Source organism: Saprolegnia diclina, assembly GCF_000281045.1.
Source record: "Saprolegnia diclina VS20 unplaced genomic scaffold supercont1.39, whole genome shotgun sequence".
Taxonomy (NCBI): domain Eukaryota; phylum Oomycota; class Saprolegniomycetes; order Saprolegniales; family Saprolegniaceae; genus Saprolegnia; species Saprolegnia diclina.
In genome coordinates this window covers 44220-69356 of record NW_008246106.1, presented here as the reverse complement: position 1 = coordinate 69356, position 25137 = coordinate 44220, and the positions used below count along the sequence as shown (strand labels likewise).

General features: G+C 58.6%; 13 protein-coding genes across 13 annotated transcripts; 6 read left to right on the top strand and 7 right to left on the bottom strand.

The window, feature by feature from the left end:
- The first annotated feature begins 303 nt into the window (after window positions 1–303).
- On the top strand, window positions 304–1826 carry SDRG_11087 (hypothetical protein). Its single transcript, XM_008617110.1, has 7 exons — window positions 304–426; window positions 471–742; window positions 793–957; window positions 1001–1048; window positions 1090–1143; window positions 1195–1380; window positions 1424–1826. The coding sequence occupies exons 1-7, from the start codon at window positions 357–359 to the stop codon at window positions 1595–1597; spliced, it is 969 nt and encodes a 322-aa protein (XP_008615332.1). The 5' UTR covers window positions 304–356; the 3' UTR covers window positions 1598–1826.
- Window positions 1781–2502, bottom strand: SDRG_11086 (hypothetical protein). The gene is made up of 2 exons (XM_008617109.1): window positions 2100–2502; window positions 1781–2047 (listed from the first exon to the last, which is right to left on the bottom strand). The coding sequence occupies exons 1-2, from the start codon at window positions 2229–2231 to the stop codon at window positions 1847–1849; spliced, it is 333 nt and encodes a 110-aa protein (XP_008615331.1). The 5' UTR covers window positions 2232–2502; the 3' UTR covers window positions 1781–1846.
- Window positions 2503–2784: 282 nt separating this feature from the next.
- Window positions 2785–3533, top strand: SDRG_11085 (hypothetical protein; the record flags this gene model as incomplete). Its single annotated transcript, XM_008617108.1, has 2 exons — window positions 2785–2856; window positions 2901–3533. The coding sequence occupies 2 exons, from the start codon at window positions 2785–2787 to the stop codon at window positions 3531–3533; spliced, it is 705 nt and encodes a 234-aa protein (XP_008615330.1).
- Window positions 3534–4028: 495 nt separating this feature from the next.
- SDRG_11084 (hypothetical protein) lies at window positions 4029–4499 on the top strand (the record flags this gene model as incomplete). The annotated part of the gene is made up of 1 exon (XM_008617107.1): window positions 4029–4499. The coding sequence occupies one exon, from the start codon at window positions 4029–4031 to the stop codon at window positions 4497–4499; it is 471 nt and encodes a 156-aa protein (XP_008615329.1).
- Window positions 4500–4697: 198 nt separating this feature from the next.
- Window positions 4698–5153, top strand: SDRG_11083 (hypothetical protein; the record flags this gene model as incomplete). Its single annotated transcript, XM_008617106.1, has 1 exon — window positions 4698–5153. One exon carries the CDS (start codon window positions 4698–4700, stop codon window positions 5151–5153), a length of 456 nt encoding a protein of 151 aa, XP_008615328.1.
- Window positions 5154–5626: 473 nt separating this feature from the next.
- SDRG_11082 (hypothetical protein) lies at window positions 5627–10689 on the bottom strand (the record flags this gene model as incomplete). The annotated part of the gene is made up of 19 exons (XM_008617105.1): window positions 10402–10689; window positions 10267–10359; window positions 10118–10222; window positions 9943–10062; window positions 9789–9887; window positions 9392–9580; window positions 9228–9347; window positions 9041–9184; window positions 8952–8994; window positions 8818–8900; window positions 8671–8772; window positions 8512–8622; window positions 8327–8464; window positions 8177–8281; window positions 8039–8137; window positions 7893–7988; window positions 7811–7849; window positions 7603–7755; window positions 5627–7558 (listed from the first exon to the last, which is right to left on the bottom strand). Exons 1-19 carry the CDS (start codon window positions 10630–10632, stop codon window positions 5627–5629), a joined length of 4002 nt encoding a protein of 1333 aa, XP_008615327.1. The 5' UTR covers window positions 10633–10689.
- A 277-nt stretch (window positions 10690–10966) lies between these two features.
- Window positions 10967–11673, bottom strand: SDRG_11081 (hypothetical protein). The gene is made up of 3 exons (XM_008617104.1): window positions 11602–11673; window positions 11441–11549; window positions 10967–11390 (listed from the first exon to the last, which is right to left on the bottom strand). Exons 1-3 carry the CDS (start codon window positions 11649–11651, stop codon window positions 11268–11270), a joined length of 282 nt encoding a protein of 93 aa, XP_008615326.1. The 5' UTR covers window positions 11652–11673; the 3' UTR covers window positions 10967–11267.
- A 465-nt stretch (window positions 11674–12138) lies between these two features.
- On the bottom strand, window positions 12139–14520 carry SDRG_11080 (hypothetical protein). Its single transcript, XM_008617103.1, has 10 exons — window positions 14265–14520; window positions 14003–14218; window positions 13869–13924; window positions 13601–13826; window positions 13197–13555; window positions 13037–13148; window positions 12879–12991; window positions 12488–12834; window positions 12378–12434; window positions 12139–12330 (listed from the first exon to the last, which is right to left on the bottom strand). The coding sequence occupies exons 1-10, from the start codon at window positions 14490–14492 to the stop codon at window positions 12206–12208; spliced, it is 1839 nt and encodes a 612-aa protein (XP_008615325.1). The 5' UTR covers window positions 14493–14520; the 3' UTR covers window positions 12139–12205.
- A 762-nt stretch (window positions 14521–15282) lies between these two features.
- On the top strand, window positions 15283–17011 carry SDRG_11079 (hypothetical protein). The gene has a single exon (XM_008617102.1). The coding sequence runs from the start codon at window positions 15419–15421 to the stop codon at window positions 16832–16834; it is 1416 nt and encodes a 471-aa protein (XP_008615324.1). The 5' UTR covers window positions 15283–15418; the 3' UTR covers window positions 16835–17011.
- A 387-nt stretch (window positions 17012–17398) lies between these two features.
- On the bottom strand, window positions 17399–20658 carry SDRG_11078 (hypothetical protein; the record flags this gene model as incomplete). Its single annotated transcript, XM_008617101.1, has 11 exons — window positions 17399–17702; window positions 17751–17958; window positions 18028–18099; window positions 18153–18420; window positions 18474–18622; window positions 18671–18837; window positions 18884–19092; window positions 19135–19566; window positions 19621–19778; window positions 19828–20462; window positions 20601–20658. 11 exons carry the CDS (start codon window positions 20656–20658, stop codon window positions 17431–17433), a joined length of 2628 nt encoding a protein of 875 aa, XP_008615323.1. The 3' UTR covers window positions 17399–17430.
- Window positions 20659–21419: 761 nt separating this feature from the next.
- Window positions 21420–22321, top strand: SDRG_11077 (hypothetical protein; the record flags this gene model as incomplete). The annotated part of the gene is made up of 2 exons (XM_008617100.1): window positions 21420–21811; window positions 21859–22321. 2 exons carry the CDS (start codon window positions 21420–21422, stop codon window positions 22319–22321), a joined length of 855 nt encoding a protein of 284 aa, XP_008615322.1.
- On the bottom strand, window positions 22309–23831 carry SDRG_11076 (hypothetical protein). Its single transcript, XM_008617099.1, has 3 exons — window positions 22788–23831; window positions 22484–22745; window positions 22309–22432 (listed from the first exon to the last, which is right to left on the bottom strand). The coding sequence occupies exons 1-3, from the start codon at window positions 23799–23801 to the stop codon at window positions 22353–22355; spliced, it is 1356 nt and encodes a 451-aa protein (XP_008615321.1). The 5' UTR covers window positions 23802–23831; the 3' UTR covers window positions 22309–22352.
- Window positions 23832–24051: 220 nt separating this feature from the next.
- SDRG_11075 (hypothetical protein) lies at window positions 24052–25095 on the bottom strand. The gene is made up of 7 exons (XM_008617098.1): window positions 25015–25095; window positions 24864–24966; window positions 24721–24817; window positions 24586–24678; window positions 24465–24538; window positions 24233–24409; window positions 24052–24182 (listed from the first exon to the last, which is right to left on the bottom strand). The coding sequence occupies exons 1-7, from the start codon at window positions 25085–25087 to the stop codon at window positions 24107–24109; spliced, it is 693 nt and encodes a 230-aa protein (XP_008615320.1). The 5' UTR covers window positions 25088–25095; the 3' UTR covers window positions 24052–24106.
- Between the last annotated feature and the right edge of the window lie 42 nt (window positions 25096–25137).

Below are 25137 nucleotides of genomic sequence, written 5' to 3'. Positions count from 1 at the left end.
AGCTGAGGACGCGCGCCGGCAGCTGCAACTTGGGCTCGACGAGCGACGGGAACTCGTGGCGGAAGGTCTGCTGCTGGGCGGGCACGAACTCGGGCGCCTGGGCGCGGAGCCCGTGCGACGCCGCCATGACGCAAAGCCGAAATTGCATCACCGCGGGCCAATGGCATCTGTTATTGCAACGCGAACGAGCCAATCACACGCCATTCTTTTTGGCCAATCCGAGCGCACGCCTGGGTGGAAACAAGAGCCAATAAGAACTCACCCTTGGTGTTGGGCTTGGAACTGCGCTCTGTCGAACCCTGGCGCCAATCAGAAGCGCCGATTTCGATCTTGTGGAACGGTCGCGGTCCGTCTCGATGCCGTTCGATGACCTCCGGCACGAGCGCGTCCAGACAGCGCTCGAGCAAATGAACGAGATCTCTATCTGTACACTGCAGCTCCACTTGGACCCGTACGACTATCTCCTATAGCCAAGATTCACCGGGACGCGGCCAAAGCAACCGCCAAAGCCAAGCGCGACGAGTCGTTCGAAGAGCGCATCGATGCGATCCTTGCAACGACAAAAGAGATTGCCGAGCGGCTGCAGCGAAAGCAGCACGACGACGACGACACTGCGCACGACGACGAGAGCGACGAGTTTTCCATCATGGACGATGACGCGCACGCGTCGGCGCTCTTCAAGCGGCAGCTCAGCCGCTTCCTCAAGCTGCCGCGCTCGCTGAGCCACCGCGAGATGGAAGAAGTACCGCCGTCTTATTGCATCCGAGGCGTCGCTCACATGTCGTCGCGCAGGTTACGCACTTGGTTCTCCACCAAGTCGGCAACACGCCCGACCACAGTCTTCTCATGCATGAGATTGGCACTCTCATCGACGAGCATGTCATTACACCGCGCGAGATGGACGACGAGCACGACCGTGAGGCCAAGCACAGGCCGTCGCTGGCCAAACGCCGTCAAGTACGCTCCGTGTTTCTGCTCTCATTGTGCAATGTACGATTAGAAAGAGCTGCCCAACCTCGACATACATCCGACGAGCGATATCGAAATGGTCGGCGCTTCGATACCTCGATATTCCTCACAGTTTACTAGACCCAGCGCATGCTGTTTGTATCGGCCAACCGACTCAAGTCGACGTCCATGCGCGTACATTGCTGCTTTGTTTTCGGGCCAAACGCATAGCAATTCGTGGGCTAGGGCGGCTTCAACGACGAGTCTTTTCTGCGCTCGCAAAAAGCAACGTTTTCGCTCTTCCCAAAACCGAGCGAGCGGACGCTGCTGCCCAAGCTCTCGTCGTGCAAGAGCCCGAAAATGACGGCGCTGGCCGAGGCCGAGCTCGCTGAGCAGCGCGCGCGGCAAGCCGAGCTCGAGTGGCGAGAGGCCGTACCTCGATTCCGCGCAAAACCCACGCTTCAACGCTGCGTAGGTCAAACAAGACTATATCATTTGGCTTCGCGCCAAAGCCGAAGCCGAGGCGCAAGCAAAGAAACAGCACCATCGCGATGCGTCGCAGCCTTCGAAGCGCAAGCAAAAGCCGCGATGGCTGCTCCTCTATGAAGACGCGCGGGCGCACCAAACCGTACTGCCGCCCAACTTGTAGTTTGTCTCGTCGACGCTCGCTAGAACGTTGAATGGAACGAGTGAAGCAGGACCAAGCTCGAACGACGACGTCGATGACGAGCGATTGGCATGACCATGGGCAACAGGGATCGCAGTCGGTCACATGCGATGGTCTGTCCACGATACTTCTCGGTGGACCTTGTCGGAGCACGCAGCGTCATCGTAGGAGAACAAAGACACGGTGTATACTGATAATGAGAAAAGACGACGACTAGGACATGCACGAGAGCTACTGCTGCGCGTGGTGTAGCCGCTCCTGCTGCTGCTGCTGCTGCTTGGCGTACCGCGTGGCAATGTAGGCGCACGACGGCTGCACCGAGAGGTTGCGCGCCGCGGCAAATCGAAAGGCTTCGTCGCAGAGGGCCTTGGCGACACCGTTGCCGCGCCCGTCGGGCAACACGTACGTCCGGCGAATGTCCATGACGTCGCCCTACACCACGCGAATGAGGCGATAGGCCAGTTGCAAGTCGCTGCGGTAGTACCTCGATGCTGTACTCGAGGAAGCCGAGCAGCGTCGACATGTGGCTCGTCGACGACTGCGCCTCGCACGTGAACTGATGCTTGTCCGGGATGTGCTGGACGCGGCGCGCCATGGCTCGTAGCGCGGCCTGCATGCTTCGTCGGCGTGGCGGGTTGCGGAGTGGCCGCCCACTTTCCCGTGTTGATGGATCATTCCGGATACGCCGTTTTAACTCGGTATCCGAATGGCAAGTTGAACGACAAAAAGGGGTTTCACGTGACTTACGACGCGCGAAAGGGTGCAGTTAAACGCATGAGATGCTGTGGTGCGTGGCTGGCTGACGCTGTGCTGCTGGGCACCTTTGCCAAGTGATGTCGATCCCTCACGTCGTCGGCGCTTCCGGCAGGTGATGGGACTGCGGTCCCTCTTCGTGATTTTGAAACGTAGTCTTAAGTACCGTATGGGGCAAGACGCGATCCCAGACGTGACAGGTCGGTGTCAGCTTGGCCTTGGCTGGGCGCGCAGAAGTGCGGACTTCATGTTGAAGAAGAAGCTTTGGCTGCTCTCGAGGGATCCGTGAACCAAGTTGAGAACTCGACAGGCCATTGTTCTCAGCTTACCAACATTCGGAAGTTCAACGCGCTTGGTTCAACAGGTTTAACGTGTTTAAACGTGCCGCACGGGGATTGGTGCGTTGACAAGGCGGCATGGCAGGGCGAGGGCTCCTGGATCGCGTCGTCGGCCGCCTACGTGGCGCGCTGCCGTCGCATGACGCCAAGGTACGCTTCGTGTTCGCCTAACCCACAGCCTCATATGCGTGTAGGCGTCGGCGGCGCTGCTCCAGGCGAAGGCCAAGGGCATGGCTGAGGCCGCAACAACCACGACAGCGTCGCGCTTGACGCAGCTCCAGGCACAGTCGTCTGCGCAGCTGCAGGAGACGCGCGCGCGCGTCGTGTCAAGTGCGCAAGCGCTCGCGATGTCGTCGAAAGAGAGGCTGCAAGACATGGGCGCCTCGGCCGTCGATGCTTCCAAGCACAAGCTGCAGGCCGTCGGCTCGGCGACCGCCAACGCCGCAACACACAAGTTCCAGGCCGTCCGAACGTCGGCTGCCAACGTCGCTAAAGAGACGCTGCAGCGAGCGGGTGGATCACTGACGAACGCATCCAAAAGCTTGGCGACGAGTGCCCAGGACCAAGCGACGAAGCTCTCCCATACCGCGCTGGGGGCCACCGCTGGCGCCGTCAAGGCCCAGGCCTCGACGCTACAGCGACACTTGGTCGAATCGATGGACCCGAGGGAGAAAGCGCGCAAGCTGCGAAACCAAGTGCTCTGGTTTGTCTTCTCTGCCATCTTTGTCTACGGCTTTGCGTCGGCAATCCCGCCAGCCATCTCCAAGTACCTCATTGAGAAGGAGCGCTTAGCTGCAGCACAGGCCTCGCGGGATGAAGACTACTAAACCTTCTTGCAACTGAAGTAAATTCGCAACAACCCTCGCGCCGACGCTTCACATCAACAATGACGACCCGATACCATAGAAATCCAAAGTCCATTTTGCTACTAAGTTGTTGTTTTTAGTCGTAGGGCATTGTCAATATCCATTCACGAGCAATTCATCAAGTAAGCGAGGAACCAAATATTCTGTCATTCTGATGCACCTACCGTCCAAATCGAAGGAAAATTCCCCCATCGTGGCCAGCGAAGGTATCGTGCATCATGGTAATCAGCTTTGTATTGTGCAAGCTGGGCGAGACATGGGCACAGGTGAGCCGGCGCAGGTAGCATCTGGAACCCGGTAGCAACTCTATCAAGGTACGGCTCTGAAATTCTCTGGCGTTGGGATCAGTGATCTGTAAAGCAGGAAGAGCAGGTCGGCCTCCCACCATATTTCGATTTTCGACGTTTCTGCTCTCTTTCCATCACAAATTTTGGGATGGGCAGAGTCTATTTTCCCATGGCCCGTCGATTGCTTCCGTTCGTTCTGCTCGCCTTTGCGTACACCGTGAGCTCCGTTGTTGGTGACGCGTGCTCGTCGACGATTCTTGTTCCCGTGCTGCTACCTGTCCTCAGCAAGCCCAACTATGCGAATTGCCAAAAGGACAGCGGTGTGCCTCTCTCGCTGACGGGAAACCTCCCGAGCCCGGCTAACCTCGCCATCATTGGCGCCACCAAGAGCTGCGTCGCCTTCTACGACGACGTGCAGGCCGCGGTCAACAGCGCCGGCGTCACGTGCACCGTGAATGGGCAGTCGGTCTCGAATTTTGTGGGCACTTCGATCACGACGTTCGTGACCAACCTCAACGCGTACATGAGTGCAACGACGGCACCGCCCGCCGGTTCCAAGCCTCTCAACAACTCGGCGTCTCTCGCGGCGCTCTCAAGTGTGACTCTGACGCTCCTCGCTGCCGCGCATCTAGTCTTGTAGACACAATTATCCTCAAATTGTTTAGCAAGTAAACAATTATTGGTGCAAAACGAAATAAGTCTACGACAAAGCCACCATAGTATAGCCATAAGAACTTATAGATCGGCGACCCCTGAAGCGGTCTGAGATGGTCGCACACACCTCCTGAAACCATTTAAAACCGACGCAGTTCCAAGCGCCAACAGTTGACCGAGGACCATGGTGGGCCTACTTCGCACCGCGTTCTTCAGTGCATGCACGCTCTCAGTGGTTGCGGGCGCCGCCTGCTCAGCGACCGACCTCGCTCTCCCGCTACTTCCCGTGCTCGCGAGCACCAACTATGCCAAATGCACGAACGAGAGCGGCGTCGCGATCTCTATCGCGGGCCCGACACCAAATGCAACGAGTCTCGCGGCCATCGCCAAGACGCCCAGCTGCGATGTGCTCTTCACGGACGTCCAGACAGCTGTCGCCAAGGCCAACCTCAACTGTACGGTCGGCAACGTCACCGTCTCGGCCTTCCTTGGCACGTCGCTCTCGTCGTTCTTGACCAACCTGGGGCTCTACCTCGGCAGCTCGACACCGGCGCCAACGACCAAGCCGTCGACAGCTACCGTTGTGGCGCTTCCGACCGTGACCATCGTCATCGCCACCGCGTTTGCGCTGTCTGTTTAAGTGCTAGCACTCTGAACACGACGATCTTTACATATACGCAGCAGGAGTGCATCGGTTGCAGGGTGGCGACGGCTTAGCCTTGCCTCCAGGGCCAGACAGGCTTCCCACCGAGACGAACTTGACTCAGCTCGACACCGAAACGACATACGTTGGGGCTCACCACATCAACATGCCCACACTAATGTTAGCTACGGCCAGCAGCTCATTTGAGGACGATTTCAACAGCTCGCTCGGCGGTGCGCAGTGCTTGCGGTGATCGACACTCACACAGAGCAATCCATGGTCGAACTGAGCGCTCTGTGTATGGTCTTGTATGAGTTGCATGCCACCGTACCATACTGAACCTCGTTGAGATATGATTTTGCTCTCAGAAACACCATGCAACATATAGACGATGTTGGCCTTATACAAGATCACTTTCTCGTGGTGACGTGTACGGTGACGGGTCGAATGGAGTCTCTACGATTCTAGTTCTAGTTGCTTGTTGGAAGCGTCGTGGACATGGCGCTTTGTCTCATTCGAGTGAGGAGCGAGAGCATCGCGGTTTGCTGCGCTGCCATTGCTTGGAGCTCTGTTGACAATGCGCGGTTCTGCTTCTCGACGGCCTCCAACTGTGCTGCCATATCGGTCATCTGCTTGGCGTGGCGCGTCGCTGCGTCGTCAATGTCTCTCTCGATCTCAAAGGCGGTTTCAATGGCTGCCAGAATCGTCTGCACCATCACTGCGAATGGCGTCTCGAGCGTCGTGTGCTGGTTGAGCTGAAAGAGAAGCATGCACTGGTCGTGGTCGTTCATCTGCGCCGGGTCGTCCGAGCGCCGCCACAACGTATGCATCTCGGCCGCGCTCCGCTTCAGCACCTTGGAGGCTTGTCGTTGGAGCGTCGGGAGGATCGCATGTCGGAACGGACGCTGGCTCTGGCGCGCGGTAGCAACAAGTGTTCGCAGCGCAGCACGCGTTGCCTCCAGAAGGCAGAGCTCGCCAGCGAACGCGACGGCGACGTTCATCTCAGTAAAGTGACTCACGTGCAAGAGCGCGTCTTCCACAAACTGAATCTGTGAGTCCACGACGTTCTCGAGCGCCTGCATTTGCTTGTGCCAGTCGGCGCGCGCCGTCGTGTGTCGAGCCAAGGCGTCCGCTTGCTCGGAGACGAGCCCGAGCTTCGACTTGGGGACGCGTGCGGTAAAGAGTTGTCGCAGTTGCAGCTTGCCGTCGCCATTAACGTCGTGCGTGAGGCGCAGCACGTCGGCTTCCGAGAGGTTCATGGTCATCTCGAGGCGAAGGATGCACCACGCGTACGTGATGAGCGCTTGCGCTTTGGCGTTTGCGAGGCATTTCTCCAGCGTGTGGCTGAACATGGCAATGAGGACGTTGGAGAGCACGAGGCCAAGGATGACCGAGTGCGCCATCATGAGAAGCGACGTGGATGTGTACATGATGGGCGCAAATGAATCTGCCGGGTCGTCAAACGCTTGGAGAGAGCTGAGCGGGACTTGGCCAAACAAGACAAAGAACGCCGTCGAGAACGACTGCCCCAGTGAGCTAAACGCCGGGTCGGACGTGAGCACGAAGAGCTGGTAGAAGATGAGCGTCAAGCCGCACTGAAAGACGCCAAAAAACACGAAAAAATTTGCAATGTCCCCAAACAGGTGCGTCATCATCGGGAGGAGGTAGCTTGCGGACGAGACGACCTCCAAAAATTGAAACGAGAGCACCCAGAGCACAGACGCGAGAAGTGCACCGATACCCGCTTGCACCTGGTTGGGCGCGTGCAGCCAGCCCAGTTTCAGGGGCAAAAACACACTGAGGATCGCAGTGTAGTTGACAAGCTGCACCACGTTGAGACTCGAGCCCCAGTACCCGGCCCGGTTGCCGCGCAGCTCGTAGATTTCGTTCACAACGAAATAGCCCACGGTGGCGCCGAGGGTTAGGTGGTTCATCGTGGAATACCACACAGGAAGATAAAGTGCATCGGCATACAAGAGCAGCGGCACGGCCAGTGCCAGTGTCACCACGCCCATGAGCATCACGAGGTCGCGTGGCAGCACTGCTTTGCCGTGCAGCCAGGACACGACCCGCGGACGTAGACATTGCGCGGCGACATAGCCAACGCCAACGAAAAGCGTGGTCACAACCCCGATCGTATACGTCGTCGGCGACGGCCGCGCGTCATCAAAGAGAATGGAAGATATTGTCATCGTCACCAAGAGCAAGAGATGCAACAGGAGGCGCTCGACATACATGCGCCGCCCGAAAAGCTCCCACTTGATCTCGAGGAGGCGGCGGAACACTGCGTGCTCGAGGCATATTTGCTGCGCCGCAAACGTCAGGTCGGCGTTCGCGAGCTTCAAGTGCAGAATCGCGTACAACGCGCTCTTGTGGGCGCATTTGCCATACACAATGTCCAACTAGACAATGTTCGCAACATGTTCTTCAAAAACGTATAACGTACATGCGAAAACGTGGCGTCGTCACGGTCCATCGTCACGCAGTCGTGCAAAAAACATTGGACTAGAGTCGTGCTGCACATAAGGGCCTTGCGGAACGGGCTCGGCTCAAAGGCGTCGTCGACGTGGAGGGTCGCCATGCGCGTCGCCCGTCGGAGCTGATGCCTTCGAGTCCCGGCGCATGGCGTCCTCCCGGTTATAGAGCGCCAAGACGTCATCGCCAAAAACGTGGTCGTTGCCCCAGAAAAATTCCTAGTTTTCTCGATGATGCGACATGTTTAGTAAAAAATACTACCTTTTGCAGCGGGAGGTCGTCAATGTGCGCAAGCAGTTGCTCCATCATGTACAGATTGTGTTGGTTCGCCGCGTGCTGAAGCGCCGACCAGCCAATCTAATGCGCCTAGTGTGAGTGCAACAGATCGACTAGCACGAGCGACCCACCGCATCGCACACGTAGACGTCGGCACCGTTGGCCAGAAGACACGTCGCGTGTTCACAGTGTCCGAGCTTGCTGGTGACGATGAGCGCCGTCTCCCCCTCCTACACGCATGCCAGCCTTTTGCGGTTGAATATGCGTACCGCGTTGGGTGCGTCACAGTCGACGTCGTCGCGCGCCAAGAGCTGATCGAGAACACTTATCGGCAGCGCGTGGCGCACCGCAAGATGCAGCGCGGATTCCTTGGTCTAAGAGGCACATTCATATAGCACCATCCCCGTCGGTGGTCCAACCCGTATGCAGCGTTCGGCTTCGGCAATGTTGAGAAGCCGGACCAAGTGGTAGGCGGGGTACCGGTGCTGCAGCGCCCAGTTGTCGTACACAAGTCGCTTGCTGACGCTTGCTTGCTTATACAGCTCGCTGGCGCGTGACTAGCCGCGCACCTTAGACGATACAGACCCACTGTGTTGCCAAGTACCGCAGAGTACGGCTCGTCGATGCCGTGGAACGCGCCAGCGCGCAGGAGGAGGCGCACGCCGTCTTCAAAGTTGCGGCTGGCGGCAATCGTGATGGCCAACGCTTTGGAAGTCTGCAGCTTCCAAGATGAGCGACAACGCGATCGATTGAATCGACGTACATCCCGCGTACGCACGTCGAGCTGGAGCTTCGTTTGCTTCAAGAGCGCTTGCAACACGCTTCCATTGCTGTTTTTACATACGTAGTGCAGCACCGTGCCACCCTACTCGAAGCATAGTCGACCAGAAGTGATGAGACGATATCGCACCACCGCATCGTGGAGATTGATCTCGTCATAGTCTGTCGAGGTCCGTAGACAGTTTTCAAGCTCGTCCCACTTGGCCGTCGACGCTAGTGTGGCGAACGGAACTGAGCTGGACCGCCCAGTGTCGGAACATGCACCGCCGCAAATCCGCGGCGGCTTGCCCCCGCGGGGGGCCTTGGCCTAGGGGCATCGCCATGATAGCGCAACTCGATGCAAAGAACACTACGCCAAGGGCAAACCGCAACGGCAATGTCGACTGGCATGACAACGCGTCGAGTGCTTGTATCAAGGCAATGTTGGACGCGCCGTCGCGGTTGGTTTGGCAGATCACGTCCTTCTCGAGGAGGTACTCGAGGGCACTGCGCCCTGTCTGCTGCATTTGAGTCGTCAAAAAGAAAAGAGGGCATGTAAACCTGGTCTTGCCGCTTGAGATCGCTGGCGCTCAAGTGCGGAAGCAATTGCGTGAGCACTTGGCCGTCGGTGCGCATGAGGTCGAGGGCTTCCACTGCGTACATCAAGACCGTGCGCCCGTCCTACGACTCGGTTGTCGGCGTTGGAAGGGCCAAGATTTGTTTACGTCATCGGTGGTGGCCAAGGCCGTTGCAATCTCACTCGCGCTCTTGTCAGCGAGCCAGGCGGTCATGGCAGCCACGTCATTGGAGCGCGCCACGTAGTGCAAAGGGTACTGGGATCGAAACGCATGTTCCTTCAGGAAAAGGAGCCGAAAATCGCCGTCTTTGGCCAAGTCAACGGCCGAGAATCCTTCCTAGTGCCGAGCTAACGCCGTTTGACACAGTGATGATTGCACACCAGATTGCGAGCATCCATGTCCATTCGAGAGACGCAAAGGCGGCGCAGAAACGCCAGTGTGCTCTGGACCGACGTTCGTTTGGGAAAAGCATGACGACATGCAGCGCGGTGCAGCCATCCTACATATGTGTTGACTATTCCACTTGCTGCCAAATCCTTTGTACATCGTTGGTGGCGTTGATGTCGGCACCGGCGCGAAGCAGCAGCGTCAGCGCTCGTTCGTTGCGCTCACGGCTGGCTTCATGGAGCGGCGTATCGCCAAACTAGTTTGCATGAGCATTCGTGAGAAATCTTGCGACACAAGAGGTTGCACGGTACGTCGCTGCGCGCTGTGGCCGGCACACCGTGGTCCAAGAGCCAGACAAGCGCGTTGTGGGCATGGTTGCTCGCCGCGTAGTGCAAAAGCGAGAGCCCGCCGCAGTATTTTTGCGCAAACGACTAGGAATGTGGACAGAATATGTGTCTTTTTTGTCGTCTCGGTGCGGGTGCCTACGGTGCTGCCAAACGTTGTGATCCACGCCAGGTTGCGCGCGGCAAAGAGCCCGAGGACGTCAGCGCGATCGCGTTTCGTCGCCAGCACCAGCGGCTGAAGAATGTACTAGGCAACATGGAATGATGATGTGACTAGCATCCCGGACCTACGTCGGGGATCAATGCAACGTCCGGCCTCGCCAAAAGACGCTGGATGACGTCCGTGTGCCCGAGGCAAACCGCGGTACACAGCGCGTCGTTGCTCTACTTGGTTTTTGATACAAAAAGGTATGGATGGAGGAGTACCTTGAACACTTTGGTCAACTCGTCTTGACCGAGCGTAGGCTGCGCGAGGCGGTAGAGGACGGCGCGCTCGTTTCCTTCGTGTAGCAATTGCGCGATCGACTTGCTCGCGTCGAGATGCACCATCTCATTGCTCGTCGGCCGGCACTCGACCATGATCACATTCGACGGCGCCACAGTCTGCTGGAGGCGCGACCGGGCCATGTGCAACCTTTGCGCGGCAAAGGACAACATGTCTGCGATACGTGCAACACGAACGGTGGTGGCCAACGCAAGGAATCACCGTGTCTGCGCGGTGCCCCGTCAAGTTGGACGTTTCGAGTCGGCAAACAGCAACTGTCGATGCGCACCCCACAGTATAGAGCTGCCTCAAGGTGGGTAGATTCTCCTCATCAGCATGAACAGCCAGCCAGCTCAAGACATTATTGAACAATATCGAAGCGGTGGCTCCGCGGCAACGGTCTACGTGGCGAGTACGCGCCTTGCCCCAGCGCTTGAACTAGTCGATACACTCAGACCGCGACACCGCGTCGTTGTCCGGGCTGGGAAATGCAGTAGTATAAGGTGCTCAACGTCGTTGCAGCAGGCTGTCGTGTCCTGGAAGTCGTACTGGCGCCACCGGAAGTATGCGTTGGTCGTGGCGAGGCACTTGAGGTAGGCCGCTTGGTGAGTGCGCGCGAACTTTACGTAGTCCGTTGCCGTGACGGATACCTCAACTTCGATATTATTGAGATGCCAACAACATTGCGCAGTCTCGTGGCCGCGAGATCGTTGCCAACCCATGAATGAACTAGATATGCAGTGCCGGCCCTCGGTAATAGGATCTGGGAGCCGGTACATGAAGAATGCAAAGGCAAATGACACGTCTGTTATGCTTTCTCAGCCTTGGCGTTGGGATTCGGAAGGTCCTTCCCGATCCACTGCGCCGTGTGCTCGGGGTTCATCTCGGCGCGGATGCTCTGAACGAGCGGCAGGTCTGCCTTGAGCTCCTCCTACGCATAATTAGTTCATAGGGCGAGCGCTACGTGCATGTGGCTGGTACCGTCATACACGCCGAGTACTCCTTGTAGAGCTCTTGGCAGCCGAGTTTGCCCTTGCTCTTGTTCTTGAGAAAGACGTCTTTGTACCACAGGTCAAAGCAGTGGTCATAGCTACGCATTCGAATTGCTATCAGATACCAGATCTAAATGGGGCGGTACGGACATGGCCTTCTTTTGCAGGCAGTCGACCGCATTGTCCTTGGCGCCGTCCATCGCTGTTTTGTGAACGTTCGAGATGCAAAGTCGTCTGTGATTGGTCAACAATTTTGAACCGGTTCGGATGTCCTAAAACCGGTTTTCGGTTCGGCTCACGCCAAGGGATGGATCGGTCAGTTGGCAGCTTGAGCGTGCATTTGTGACTCATGCTATCGAAATACCTCGCCCAGTGCGGTTTGTGATCTTGGGTGGCGTGAGGTGTGATTTCAGTACTGTGTCGCGAGACCGATACACCTCTGAAATAAAATTTGAGATCCAAAGATCGCAAAACCACAGCAAGAGCATGACCAGTTTGCGCTGAAGTGATTACGCGTGGCTGAGCTCGTCGCCACCCGCTTCAGCGAGCCAGAGTAAGGTACCCAAGGCGTCACATCAACCAGTCTTCCGCTTTCATACATCTTCTCGACTTCTTCTGGGCCTCAAGCGGATGCGACTACGAAGCGCAGGCTCTCAGAATTGTCGGTCACTGTGAATAAACTCTTTGGTCAGAAAGAGTTGGAATCCAGTTCGAGTGTAGGAGGCTCCAAACCACAATTGTATCAACTTGATACTTATAAAAGGGCGCCAACTTTGAACGATTGCCGTGTCAAGCCGACGCCTTTGGGTTTCGTGACCCCCGCCGATTTCGGACGCACGTTTTTGATGACACCGAGCACCGACGGCGTCGACGCGCTCCCTGTCAGACGTGAATCAACATCGTCAGCGTGTTTGCGAGCGACGTACGCAACAGTGGTGGCGGCGGTTGGTCCATCGTCACATTGACCGTCATGACATGAGCGACTAATACCACCAGTACCACGATGACCTTTGCTGCTATCCGAAACGAGTCTTACGTGGAGAGCCGCCGCCAGCAGGGTGGTCCCGGTAGAAATTTTCGAGGAATTCGTGGCGCGCTAAAAGTTTCCCAAGATCGTCGCACAAGTAGTCGGAGGCTGGGAGCAGCGTCGTTTGGTTCGACTCGGCGAGCTTTTGGTTGGTGGCAGCGGTCATTGCAGCGTCTTGCAGCTGCCGCTTGAGGTCTTGGAAGTTCTGGAGCAGCCGGCTGTGCTCTTTGGCGCGTGCGTGTTGGTCGTGGTATTGTTTGTGTTCGAGCGAGAGCAATTTCTTGATTTGCTTGCGCAGCGTCAAAATCTCGTGGGCTTGGTGTTCGTAGCGCGATTTGTAATAATCGGTGACATATCTATATCACGGATCGTGAAAGAATGACAAAAACGGAGTGTGTACACATTGTCATTCGCAATGCGACTGGCCTCGTCGTTGGAGACGCGCGTTGGCGCTGCCGATGCTTTCTGGGGGCTGTCTTTCTGCAGTGCAGCAAAGATCTTGTCGTACTCGGACTAGAAACACCGTCCTTTAGCCGCTGCCAGCTCCATACGGCTTACCTTTAGAGCAGCCAGGCGCGAGTCCTTCTCGTGCAAGCGACTCCGCGTTTTCAGCAACGCGGTCTCCAAAGACGCGATCTGGTCGTCCTTGCTCTGCTCGCGGCTCCGCAGACTAGACAGACGCAACAATCAGAGCAAGCTGCAACGAGTGAAACTCGACCGCTGGGCTTCGTTTTGGGCTTTTTGCACCTCATTCGAACGCAAACTTGTCTTGAGACTGTGGACCTTGCTTTTCAAATTCAGAATCGTTTCTCGGGCGGCCGCAACTTCGGCCTCGAGGCTGCCAATCTTTAAGCGGGCTTGGCGCAGTTCGCGCCCGCTCGCAGCATATGCGGCCGTTTTCGGGGGTGAGACACTGCTTGGCGCTTGCTGCGAGCTCACACTCATCGCCGTCGAGCTGCGTCGGCGCAACATGCCAAACTCGAGCTCGTGAACTGTGTGCTTGAGCAAACCCAGCTCGTACGCCATCGCTCGGTGCTCGTTCTCACGCTCATCCAGAGCCTTGGCTTGCGTACTCACCTACCCGAGCGTCATTAATACCTTTAGAACGTGACAGCTACGTACGCAGGCGTGCGCTTTTTGAAGCTCAATCTTGGTGCTCTCGAGCTCGGTGCGGAGGCTTTGGTTCACGACACGCTCGCGATCGAGCGCATCGAGGCCTTCTTGGACAAGAAGGGCGCGGCCGTGCTCGGTCTGCTCCATCTCGACGATAAGCACTTCTCTTTCTAAAAGCAGCGCGTTGTGGTCGCGCTGGAGCGCAATCAGTTCGTCTCGGATATGGCTCTCTTCCCTACATATCGCGGGTTAGGTTGAGTACAACATGTTGGCATACAGTTTTTGCGCCACCGTGGCCGTCTTGAGCGAGATTTTCAGCGTCTTTTCATAGTCCTAAGCACCATATATTGTCAAAAGCACATAATATTGCCGGTGGCGGCGGTGGGTGCCAAGGAAACAAGTGGAATGTACCTCTTTGAAGCCGCGCTGGACACGCATGTACGTGCGCAGCGAGTTGATGACGGCAAGCGTGTCACCGTCTGCCGTTGGCACGGGTCGTCGCGTGTCGGCGTCGGTGGTCGCGTTGACGATTTCGTCGTGAAAGTCAGCGATGGCCTTCTCGATGCGCGCCAGCTTGGCCAACCGATCTTGGGACGTCGAGAGGCGTTGAACGAGCCGCTGGACTTGCTACAAGTTCGCCTCAGTACGCGAGTATAGACAATAGTCGTCGTACATCGAGTGGGATGAATTGTCCTTTCTGTTCGTCGGTGGGCGATGACAACGGAGCGACGGCAGGGGCGCCTTCGGGTTCCGATAGCTCGGGGGGAGCTTTTCCCAGTGCTGGCCGGGTCGCTCGACGCCGATTCACAGGCCCTGTTTTGACGGCGGCGACCTCCGAGATGGACGCCAGTGTCTCTGGCTCGGGCTCCTTGATCTTGACCTTGGCGCGCTTGACCTCCATCGCGCTGTACAACTGCCGGCAGTTACACGTGGCCTTTTCTGTTGCAACCTGTATTGTTTACAGTGTAATTCGAGATACAGTGGCTACGAAACAGCGTTTGTAGAAAGGCGCCATTCCATCGTCGACGTTGCTGCGAGTTGGACGTGCAGAAAAAACACCTCGTTGAAGCGCGACTTTGAATTTGAGTGTTTAGCACCAACAACGACGCTCCGTGCTGAACGGTCACCAACGCCTTGACCCTCGCGAGCGCGTCAGCTCAGCGCGTCATGCTAGATGAGTACGATCTCGTGTTCTTGCGAAGAGGATGGGGCGGCACCGCAAAGATCTACTTGTTCGCGCAGGCGTAGCTACACTATGACGACAAAAGTGATGGTGCAAGGTATGAACTAGCTCGGCAGCACTAGCCATCACAACAACCGCCAAGTCAGTTCACGCAGCGTTGTCCTCGGGTCGCGTAGCTTTTTCTTCGCCGCCTCACGCAAGACGCCGTGTAAACGAAAGCCGCCAGCAGATGGGCGTCGAGTAGATTTGCGTGGAAATAGCCTGCACAACACGCACGACACTGGTTGCTTGTCGCTGTGCCAGCTGGTGTGCTCCACGCGTCACGCAACCGGGTGCTCGCCTCCTCTGCTCGTATCTGAACACCCCTCGGGTGACGGCGCGGTCACTGGGCCGCAACTGACCATGTGGGTGACGCGCAATATTTAAATCCTCCGCTCAATTCGTACTTGTTATTTGTATGGCTTCCGATGACATTCAATGGCCGCCTTGCTACGTTTTTGTATGCAGCGCCGAATTGCCAAGGGCAAACTCGGGGGCGCACCGTGGGATGCCACGTGAGTCACACTGCACTTCGCAGCCCGCGTAATGGGATCGTCGAGTGGCGTTGTCAGAGCCCTTTTTGTTGCTTGGCAGAGACACCGACGATGCTACCGATGGCCGAGATGGTGTCGCCGCAGTCGCCGCCGCGCAAGATCTCGAACGAAGACTCGTCGATCCACTACTCGGACGACCTCCAGAAGAGCGAACACTACTCGTACTACCCGGCGGCCGCATCCATCGACGAGGCGTCGACGGCGTGGCACTTTCCGTGGGCGCCGCCACCAATGCTCCCCAACGACGACGACCGCGTCATGGAGCTCGAGAGCTACGGGATCCTCGACACGCCCAACGAGCACGTCTTTGACGTTCTTGTGTCGATGGCCACCAAGGCGCTGCGGTGCCCGATCGGCGGCGTGAGCCTCATCGACAAGCACCGCCAGTGGTGCAAGGCCAGCATCGGCCTCGCGCAGACCGTCATCCCGCGCAACGTGGCGTTCTGTGCGCACACGATCGCGTCGACCAAGCCGCTCGTCGTCCTCGACACGTCGCTCGACAAGCGCTTTTATCAAAACCCGTTGGTCACGGGCCCGGCCAACATTCAGTTTTACGCTGGGGCCCCGATCGTCAATGGCAACGGCACGGTGCTCGGCACGGTGTTTGTCTACGGCCACCGGCCACAGACGTCGTGCGACACCCAAGTGCTCAAGAAGCTCGCGCGCATGGCAATGAACCACCTCGACGACCGGAAGCAGTCGATGCAGCGCGCACGGCCGGCGCGGTCGCGCTCGCAGGCGCAGCCGCGGACAACATCGGTGCCGCGCCCCACCACATCGGGCCACCATCCAGCGATGATGATGGACCGGTCGCCGGCCGACGAGTACGACGCCCGGCGCGAAGCCATGCGGCTGCTCGACATCCTCGACACGCCGCCCGAGGTCATCTTTGACCGGGTTTGCTCGCTCGCGACGCAGCTGCTGCACTGCAGCGTGGCCGGCGTCAGCCTCATTGACGATGACAAGCAGTGGTTCAAAGCGCACGTCGGCAACGTCGACCTTGGCCACGTCGCGACGTTTTGCGCGCACACGATCGCCGCCCGCAAGACAACGGTCGTTGTCGATACGCTCGAGGACACGCGCTTCCGCAAGAACCCGCTCGTCCGTAGCGGCAGTCGCATTCGGTTCTTCGCCGCTGTGCCCATTTACACGCCGGACGAGCACGTGATCGGGACCGTCTTTGTCATGGACACGGCGCCTCGAACGCACGCGACGGTCGACGTCAACAGCCTGCAGCGGCTCGCACGGGTCGCCATGCTGCACTTGGCGCCCCGCGTGCAGTACAAGATCATGCCGGTCCTCGACTATAGCTCGTTTGTGGACGAACACGCTCAGGTCTACTCGACGGACCGCGACGCGATGACGGGCAAGGCGAAAGGCGCCAACGGCTTTGAGAAGCTCCGGCTCAAGTTCCTCTCGACAGTCTTCAAGCGCCAGCCCAGCAACCAGAATGGCCACATGTACTAACGACGCGATATCGCGTATACGACCAAGAAGAAGAAGAACGACGACGACGACAAAATATACCAGTAGAGAATGATACACGTCGGTCGTAGCATCTGTAATAGAGACGGTGTGGACGCGGCAGCATCCTTGGATCGAACAAGGGTGCGTAGCGTCCTTTGTGTGTGAGTGTTTTCACAATGGCGTTCGTGTTGCCGTGCTAGGGTCAGGGTCCCAGTGGACTATATTGTACTACCTAGCAGTTACTTCTTTAAGAAGAACGCCAGTGCGTGGACAAGCTCTCAATTTCCGACGACGTTCGATGCACACGACTTCTATAGCTCGTAAACCTTGGTCGGTGGCGTGTTTAATGTGTACATATTTATCTATCTAGCTATCTATCTAGCTATCTATCTACTAGCTATCTATCTAGCTCGCTACCTATCTGTCTATCAACGGCAATGCGCAAGACTGGCAAGAGTGCCGGGTTGCGTGCGACGACGCTGTGTAGGGTGTCGCAGGATTCGCCGCAGACGATCACCAAAGCTACTCGAGAAGCCAGTGGTCTGGATACGACAGAAGGCCAACTCGGGTTCGACAATGAAATCATGTTGGGAGTCTTAGGTGCTAAAGGACGGGAAGAGGATGTTGGGGAACTTTTTGGAAATGAGGTAAAACTCGTTGAGATCGATCTTGCAGTCGCCGTCGCCGTCGCACTGCCGCAGGATCGTCTTGGCCTTCTTCTGCACTTGGGCCTCGGTCGTCATGTGCGTCGCCTTGAGAATGTTCACGAGCTCGTTCTCCGTGATGTAGCCATTGTGGTCATCGTCGTAAATCTCGAAGCAGAACTGCGCCTTCATACTCTTCTCAATGTCGAGCAAGTTGCTCATGCCTAATGCATAGGTTTCTACATGAAAGATACATGGCAATCGACATTTACCCAACAGAATGTCGCGAATGTCGGCGAGCTGCGTGCCAGCGTACAACGCGTGCAGCTTGCGGTACTCGCCCGTCGGCTCGACTTCAAACAGCGTGTAAAAGTCTTCAAAGCTCAATCCTTGCTTCTCCGACTTGAGGAAGCGGCCAAAGACGCGGCGGAGCATGTCCAAGTTGACATTGTTGTCGGCAATGAATTTGTCCAAAAGTGCCTACAAATATAGTGTCCAATTCCCACAATTTTCACCGATCAAAAAGCATCGAAATGCTCGAAAATGTACCTTTTTGTGCATTTTGGTTTCCATGTCGCGGCGTCGGTCTTCTTCCGAGACGATCTCGGTCTTGGCCGCGACCTACGTATCTTCAAATATAAATTGGCGTCCTCGCAACTGACAATGTGTACAACCTCGACCGGCGCGGCCTCGGCCACCTTGTCGAACGACGGGTCGCCCGGATCCGGGTGAATGACGAGCTTTCGAAACTCTTCAAACGACACTTGTCCGTCGCCGTCGCGGTCGACCATCTTGACCATCATGTCGACTTCGGCGTCCGTGATGAGCTCGCCCATGCAAATCAAAATGTGTCGAATCTCAGCCGCGCCAATGAACGCGTTTTTGTCCAAATCGATAAATTTGAACGCGCTGAGGATCTCGGCTTCGGAAAATTCCGACGTGCTACACATTCGATTCTATATAAACAAGACGAATCGAATAATATATGTACATACTTGTCGTCGCCAACGTAATTTTTGGCGTCTTGAATCGCTTTCGAGTACGTGACGGGGGCCACATCAAGCGGCGTGATATTCGCGGCCGCCCGCAAGTGCGCCGTCTCTTTGGTCAAGCGCTCTTTCCCGTCAAATGTATCCATACCAATCTAGACATATTGTTGCCACATAATGAAAATATGTCGTATCGAACGGACTTGGTGCTGGGGGTACCCAATGCTGTCGGCAGGCGCGACGAACGAGAGCTCAAAATGGAGCTCGCCCGCCTTCTCGTTGGCACCATACTTGCCTTTGAAGCGGAGCGGGTACCACTCATCGAGATAGCCGTAGCGAAAGATGGGCAGCAGCGAAAAGCTCATTTCTCCTACGATCCAAGGTCATAAAAATTGTCATCTCTGCAATCGATGTACCGATGAGGTCGTCTTCGCCCAGGCCATCGTGGTCCCAGCACTCGACCGCTAATGTAAACTGGTCGACGACGTCAAACTCAAAGCGCTGGTTCCACTCGGGCTCGACACCGCCGTCCATGTCGATCTCGGTGCGGACGACGGTCTTGATCCCGACGCCTTCCAGTGTCATCTTGACGTACGGGTCTTGCTGTCCGACCGAGTCGACGTCCCTACACCCGATGCATCGTGTTTTTCATATACATCGCAAGTACCGGAGACGACGACCCGCAATGCAGTTGAGCGAGAGCCGGCCCGCGGGGTAGAATTGAATTTTCATGAGGATTTCACCGGCCGACTTGCCGCTATTGAGGAGCGGCAGCACCACGTCGTGAACGCCAAGGGTTCGCATTGGCTCGAGGACACTGAGCGCGCTTTCGCCGATAAAGTCGTCGCTCCCCACGTCTTCGTCGTAACAGCGCACAATCACATCATGGACCCACGAGTCGGCCGTGATCCAAAAGCAAATTTCTTCTTCGCCAAAGTACGGGTTTGTACCGCCTTTATCAATCGTCTTCGAGCGCTTCATGCGGCTGTCGTGCTCGAGCTTGATGTACGGATCTTGCTTCCCGATGAGCTCCATGTTTTTGAGCTTCCGGCCTTCCATGAGGATAAAGCTGAGCAAGCCCGGGGTCGCAATGCGCAGGCTACATCGATATTCGGTGGTGAATATAGGAAAAATCGAATATCTTGTACGATACCAAAAGGCAATGTCGAGCTCACCCGCGGGCATCCCGGTCTTCATGTGCAAGAGCGGAATCGTCTCCTTGTGCTCGTGGCCGTCAAAGAATCGGAGCAGCGACACGTTGGCATACCCGAGGAGCTCGTCCGAAATCATATTTTCGTCCCATAGCTCCACCTACTCGACATGAGTGACTTCAAATCCCACAAGACCAACGAGCATATACCGTCAAAAGCACATCGTTCGTGTGCACCAGGAGCGACGGCGACTCCAAGTTGACTTGGAGCAGCTCCTCAAGGAACCCGACGTCCCGACCAGCCTTTTTCCAAACTTTCGACTTGAGCTCCTTCATGCCCTTGGCGTGCGCGCCCACTTTCAGTTTGCAGTAGACATCGGCCTTGAACTTGGCGTCCGAGTTCTTGGCGCGCGAGAGGCCCCGCGCTTCGAGGAGCGTAAATCGCATGCGCCCTTTCCGAAGCTGACGCTCCACGTGCGCTTGAGCCTCCACCGAGCTCGCACTCAGCTCGGCCCCTGGCGCCGCCCCTGCACCGACGGGTCCGAGCGGTAGCCCCGGAGGTGCCGTCAGCGGTGGACCGGGTGGCGCTCCTGGTGGTGGTCCTGGCGGCGCTCCCGGTGGGGGGCCCGGTGGCACTCCAGCAGGTGGTCCGGGTGGTGCATTTGGCGGTGGTCCTGGTGGTGCACCTGGCGGTGGACCCGGCGGTGCTCCGAGTGGTGCGCCCGGCGGAGGCTTGACTGGCGGCGCGCCCGGTGGTGGCTTGACCGGCGGCGCACCCGGCGGTGGTTTGATCGGCGGTGCGCCCGGCGGTGGCTTGATCGGACTTGTCGACGCTGGAGGGGCACCTGGAGGAGGACCAATCACAGACGATGGAGGGGCTCCCGGGGGTGGACCGATCGATGACGATGCAGGTGCTACAACATTTGTCGGTGGCGGTGCACCAGGCGGTGGAGCACGAGCTACGATGGGTTTTGGAGGACCACTCGCGACGGCTGATGGCGCGGACTCGCTCGCTGGCATCGACTCAACCTGTGCCGGCATTGGCTGCGGAGGTTCGACCTTGGGTGGCGATGGCGCCTTTGGCTGTGGCGCGCTCACTTCGGAGTTTGGTGCCTTTGGCACAGGAGGCGCACCGCTAGGCTTGGGCGGTGAGAGCTCTGATGGCGGTGGGGCACTCGGCTTTGGAGGTGGCGGCGCACCGGGCTTTGGCGGCGACGACGCGCCATCGAACGCCGCACTAGGTCGCGGTGGCGGTACACCAGAGCGTGGCGGCGGTGCGTCCGGGCGGGGAGGCGGGCCACCTGCTGGTCGCGGCGGTGAGCCGCCAGGACGTGGTGGCGGTGCATCTGGGCGTGGTGGAGGCATACCAGGTCGTGGTGGCGGTATACCAGGCCGTGGCGGTGGTGCATCTGGTCGTGGTGGTGCACCCATGGGTCTTGGCGGTGGTGTACCGCTCGGTCGTGGCGGTGGTGCGCCTGCGGGCCGTGGCGGCGGCGCACCGCTCGGTCGAGGTGGCGGCGGACTGCTCATGCCCGTCCAAGATACGCAATCCGCATGCGTATCCGGAAAACGTTCCACAGTGCTGGTAGCGCGCCGCGCCAAGGCGTCGCCCAGCCCCCACCACGTACCTTGACTGCCTCGTTGTCGATCGTCCTCGCTTGCGCCGTGGCCGCGGACGCCGGCGCGGTGGCGGCGCGGGCGTCGTGACCACGTGGCAAGCTTGCCCGCATACTGTAGCCAAGACGAAAATAAAATTACAATGGCCCGTCAAAAACCAGCTGGGACCAATTGATTCGAGAGCCATGGCCGATGCCCGCTGCCGCAGTACGGGCGGCCTCAAGTTCGACGCGTCCGAGCCGCCGCGCCTGCAGCGCCAGGGCGCGCTAGAGCACTGCGGCAAGTACTGGAAGCACTCGTGCTGCAACGCGACGCACAACCTGCCGTTGAAGCGGCTCGTGCTCGAACCGCTCGTCGCCAACGTCAACCGCCGCTGCCAGTCGCTCTCGGAAGAGCTCACGTGCTCGGCGTGCCACCCGCTTGTCGGCGCCGGCGCCATCGACCGCATCTGCATCGACCTCTGCGACGACTGGTTTGACGCGTGCAAGGACGAGTTTTACATGGCCGAGCACCACCGCCTCGCGCCGTGCTACGGCAACGCGCTCGTCTGCTCGCCGCTCAAGGACATTGTGACCACGTACGTACGACGGCGCGATGAAGTATGCATCCTATCGGTGCCTGTAGGGGCGCGGCCTTTTGCCGCCACATGGGCTACACGCCGGGCAAGGCCACCGACGCCGAGGGCAAGGACTGCTTTGACGGGTCGGTCCCCGACACGTACGGCGAACCCGAGCCGGCCGAGAAGGTCTCGGACGCGCTCTTCCGCATCTTCCAGGAGCAGTCGTCCGAGCCGACCGAGTTTGTGCTGGTCGTGATCCTCGGCACGATCCTCTCGCTCTTCCTCTCGATCAAATTCTTCAAGCGCTGGCACCATGCGCACCAGGAAATGAACCGCGAGGCCGCGCGCCGGCGCCAGCAAGAGGCATACCGAGCGAGCTACCACCTCGGAAAGGCCGCCGACACGGGCGCGACCGACGACGTCTCCAACTCGGAGTCCGATTCCGACTCGGACTCGGACGACGCGCCCCATCGTGGCCTGCCCAGCGACGTCGGGGACACCCACGATGCTTCAACGCACGTCGAGTAGGTTGGTCATTGTGTGCGTGTCTTAGATATGATCAACCAACTACGTCCTGCGTCGTTGTCTCGTCGCGTGCTGAGTCTTGCAGGTAGCACACGTAGTCGCCGCCACCAGCCACTAGCACCGACAGCGCACATGAGATCCTGTCCTCTAGTCCGCGGAATGTACATAGCAGTGGCGACGAGGGCAGCGCTGGCGGCAGCATGCCACGTGGCATCGCATGCACCACACCGTGTGCGACGACGAACGTGGTCGTCGTCGTGCAAGCAACGTCACCAATCGGGGCTTGGACGCACGACTCTTGTGTGGGACGACAGTCCAGCCCGTCGCCCCAGACGTACGCGGCTCCTTTGGCGACGGCCGCCGCCTGCCACGGCCCGGCCGCGATCTTGGTCACCTTGGGCAACCCGACGACGCGCGTCGGGGTATTCTACGCTACTGGTGACACCAATGCGACAAGAGTACTATGTACGATGGTGGTATAGGTGCCAGTGCCAAGCGCCCCAGACGCGCCAAGCCCCCACGTATACACGTCGCCGGCGGTCGTGAGCAGCATGTAGTGCGCATCGCCGGCTTTGACGGACGCAATGACCGCTTTGTCGAGCGCGGCGCAGGTCACGGGCGACGGACGCAAATGCAGTTGCGTCGTCTCTTGGCCGTTCTCGCCGACGAGGTGCTGGACGCCGCAAAAGAAGAGCTGGCCGGAGTGGGACACGAGCAGCGTCGACTCGCGCCCGGCGCCGACCACGTAGTAACCATCCTCTGTCGTGTCCTTGGCCGGAAGGACGCGCGTCGGCGTGAGCACGTCGCCAGCGTCTATGCCGAGCCCGAGGCGCCCGCCCTCGCCCCACCCAAACGCAAACGCGCGTCCGTCCGTGCAGACAACCACCGAGTGGTCGCGCCCGCACGCGACACCGAGCGCCGTCGGCAGCGTCGAGATGCGCGTTGGCGTCGTCTGCGACATCGTATCGCCGAGCCCGAGCCGTCCGCTCTCGCCGCGCCCGTAGGCAAACACGTCCCCGCACCGCGTCCGCAGCAAGAGGTGGTGCGCACCGCAGCTCACGTCGACGACCTGCACCGGCACGGGCACATAGGTGGTTGTAGGCGCCTTGTCGTTGCCAAAGCACCCGTGGATCGTGAGGACCCGCGTGGGCGGCGCCAGAAGCAGTGTGCGGGCGACGTGCCGGGTCCGCGCCAGCACGGCCTCGAGCTCGCGCAGCGACAAGGTGCCGACGTCCACCGCGTTGATATGCGTGAGGACGCTGTCGCCATGCGACGACGAGAGCACGCGCCGATGGCCATCGACATCGATGGCCATGTCGGGCGGACAGGCGACGCCGAGGACGGTGGATGTCGGCGGCGGCAATGGCAGTGGCGGCGCTGCTACGATGGCATCGATCGTCGATTGCACGCGGGGGCTGGTCGTCGCATGCCGGCGTGGGCTCGTCGTCGCATGCCGGCGTGGGCTCGTGCTCGGACGAGGCATCCGAAACTCTGCAACGTTGCTACTGGCGAGCGTCCATCTATTCTTAGTCCATCCACTGCAAACTCTGTTTGATCTCATGCACTGTTTGTATGATGCTCGACCGAGTCGGGGGCACCGTTCCTCGGCTTGGCTCGGTTCCGAGCACGAGCCAACGCCCAAACGGCGCGCGTTGAGCCAGCGCCCAAATGGCCCGCGTCGAGCCAGCGCGGCGACAGCAGCTCTCGGCCATTAGGTGTCGTGACGGGTCCAGCAGGGTCGCAAATCGTGCACCATCAAGGTACTATGTATTACGTGGTAGCAAGGGCTTAGACGATGCGGTCCAGCTCGGTCGCGTACGACAGCGTCTCGCCGACCAAGCGCATGGACGGAATGTCGGACGCGCTGGAGGCATGCAATAAGTACGATGAGAAACCAGCAATAAGACAACGTACCCGAGGTGCTTTTGCGGTGCGTGGAACCACACATTGTTGTCCTTGAGGATCCACTGCGGCTTCTTCGTCGACGCATACGCCGCAAACTCGTGCGGCGACGCAAACATCATCATCTTGGCCGCGTCGGCCACGTCGAGCGACGCGTACGCGACTTCGGCGCAATCGGCAATCGCGTCGCTGCAATGCACAGAGGAGGCGCATGAGAATATGGCAGCCGAGTCGAGGTGCGTACCGGACGGTTTGGAGCAGCTGCGCCATGAAAAACTTGAAATACGGGTTGGGCTCGTTCGTGCGCGCCTCTAGGACCTAGGCTACGATGAGCGTATGCGATCGACGCTGCGCAGTGGGACCACCTTGTTGTAGCTGCCTTCCATAAGGTACTGTTCGAGTTGCATCGCAAACGCAATGTTCGCGTCATTGCGGCCGTGCACCGGCAGAATCTCGAGCTATGCAAGGTGTAAGGATTGCGCGAATCGAGACGCATGCACCTCGCCATGGAACTCGGCCATGCGGTTTTCCACAAGCAAGTGCAAGAGCCGCGTGCCCATGAGCGGGTACTGGAGGTTCGACGCCGGCAGTTGCGCGCTATCAGAGATGAGCTTACCGTTGCATGCACGCTCCATAGACGTACCCATACGAGTTGTAGTACACCTTGAGCTGCGTCATGTTGCGCTCAAAGCCGGCCATGTCTTCCTGATGGATGCTCATGATGGCCGCGCTCTCCAAGACGTCGCCTACGCACAAGCTAAGTACGTCTATGGTGCAGCCTTCGTGCAACGTACGCGCCAGCTTGCGCTCGCGGACTGCGTCGGGGGATTCTGTCGTCGAAGGTGGCAAGCTCGGCAGCTGGATCATTGCGATCTACGCATGGCACGGGGCATGAGGCGTGTCCATGGAGCCGCATG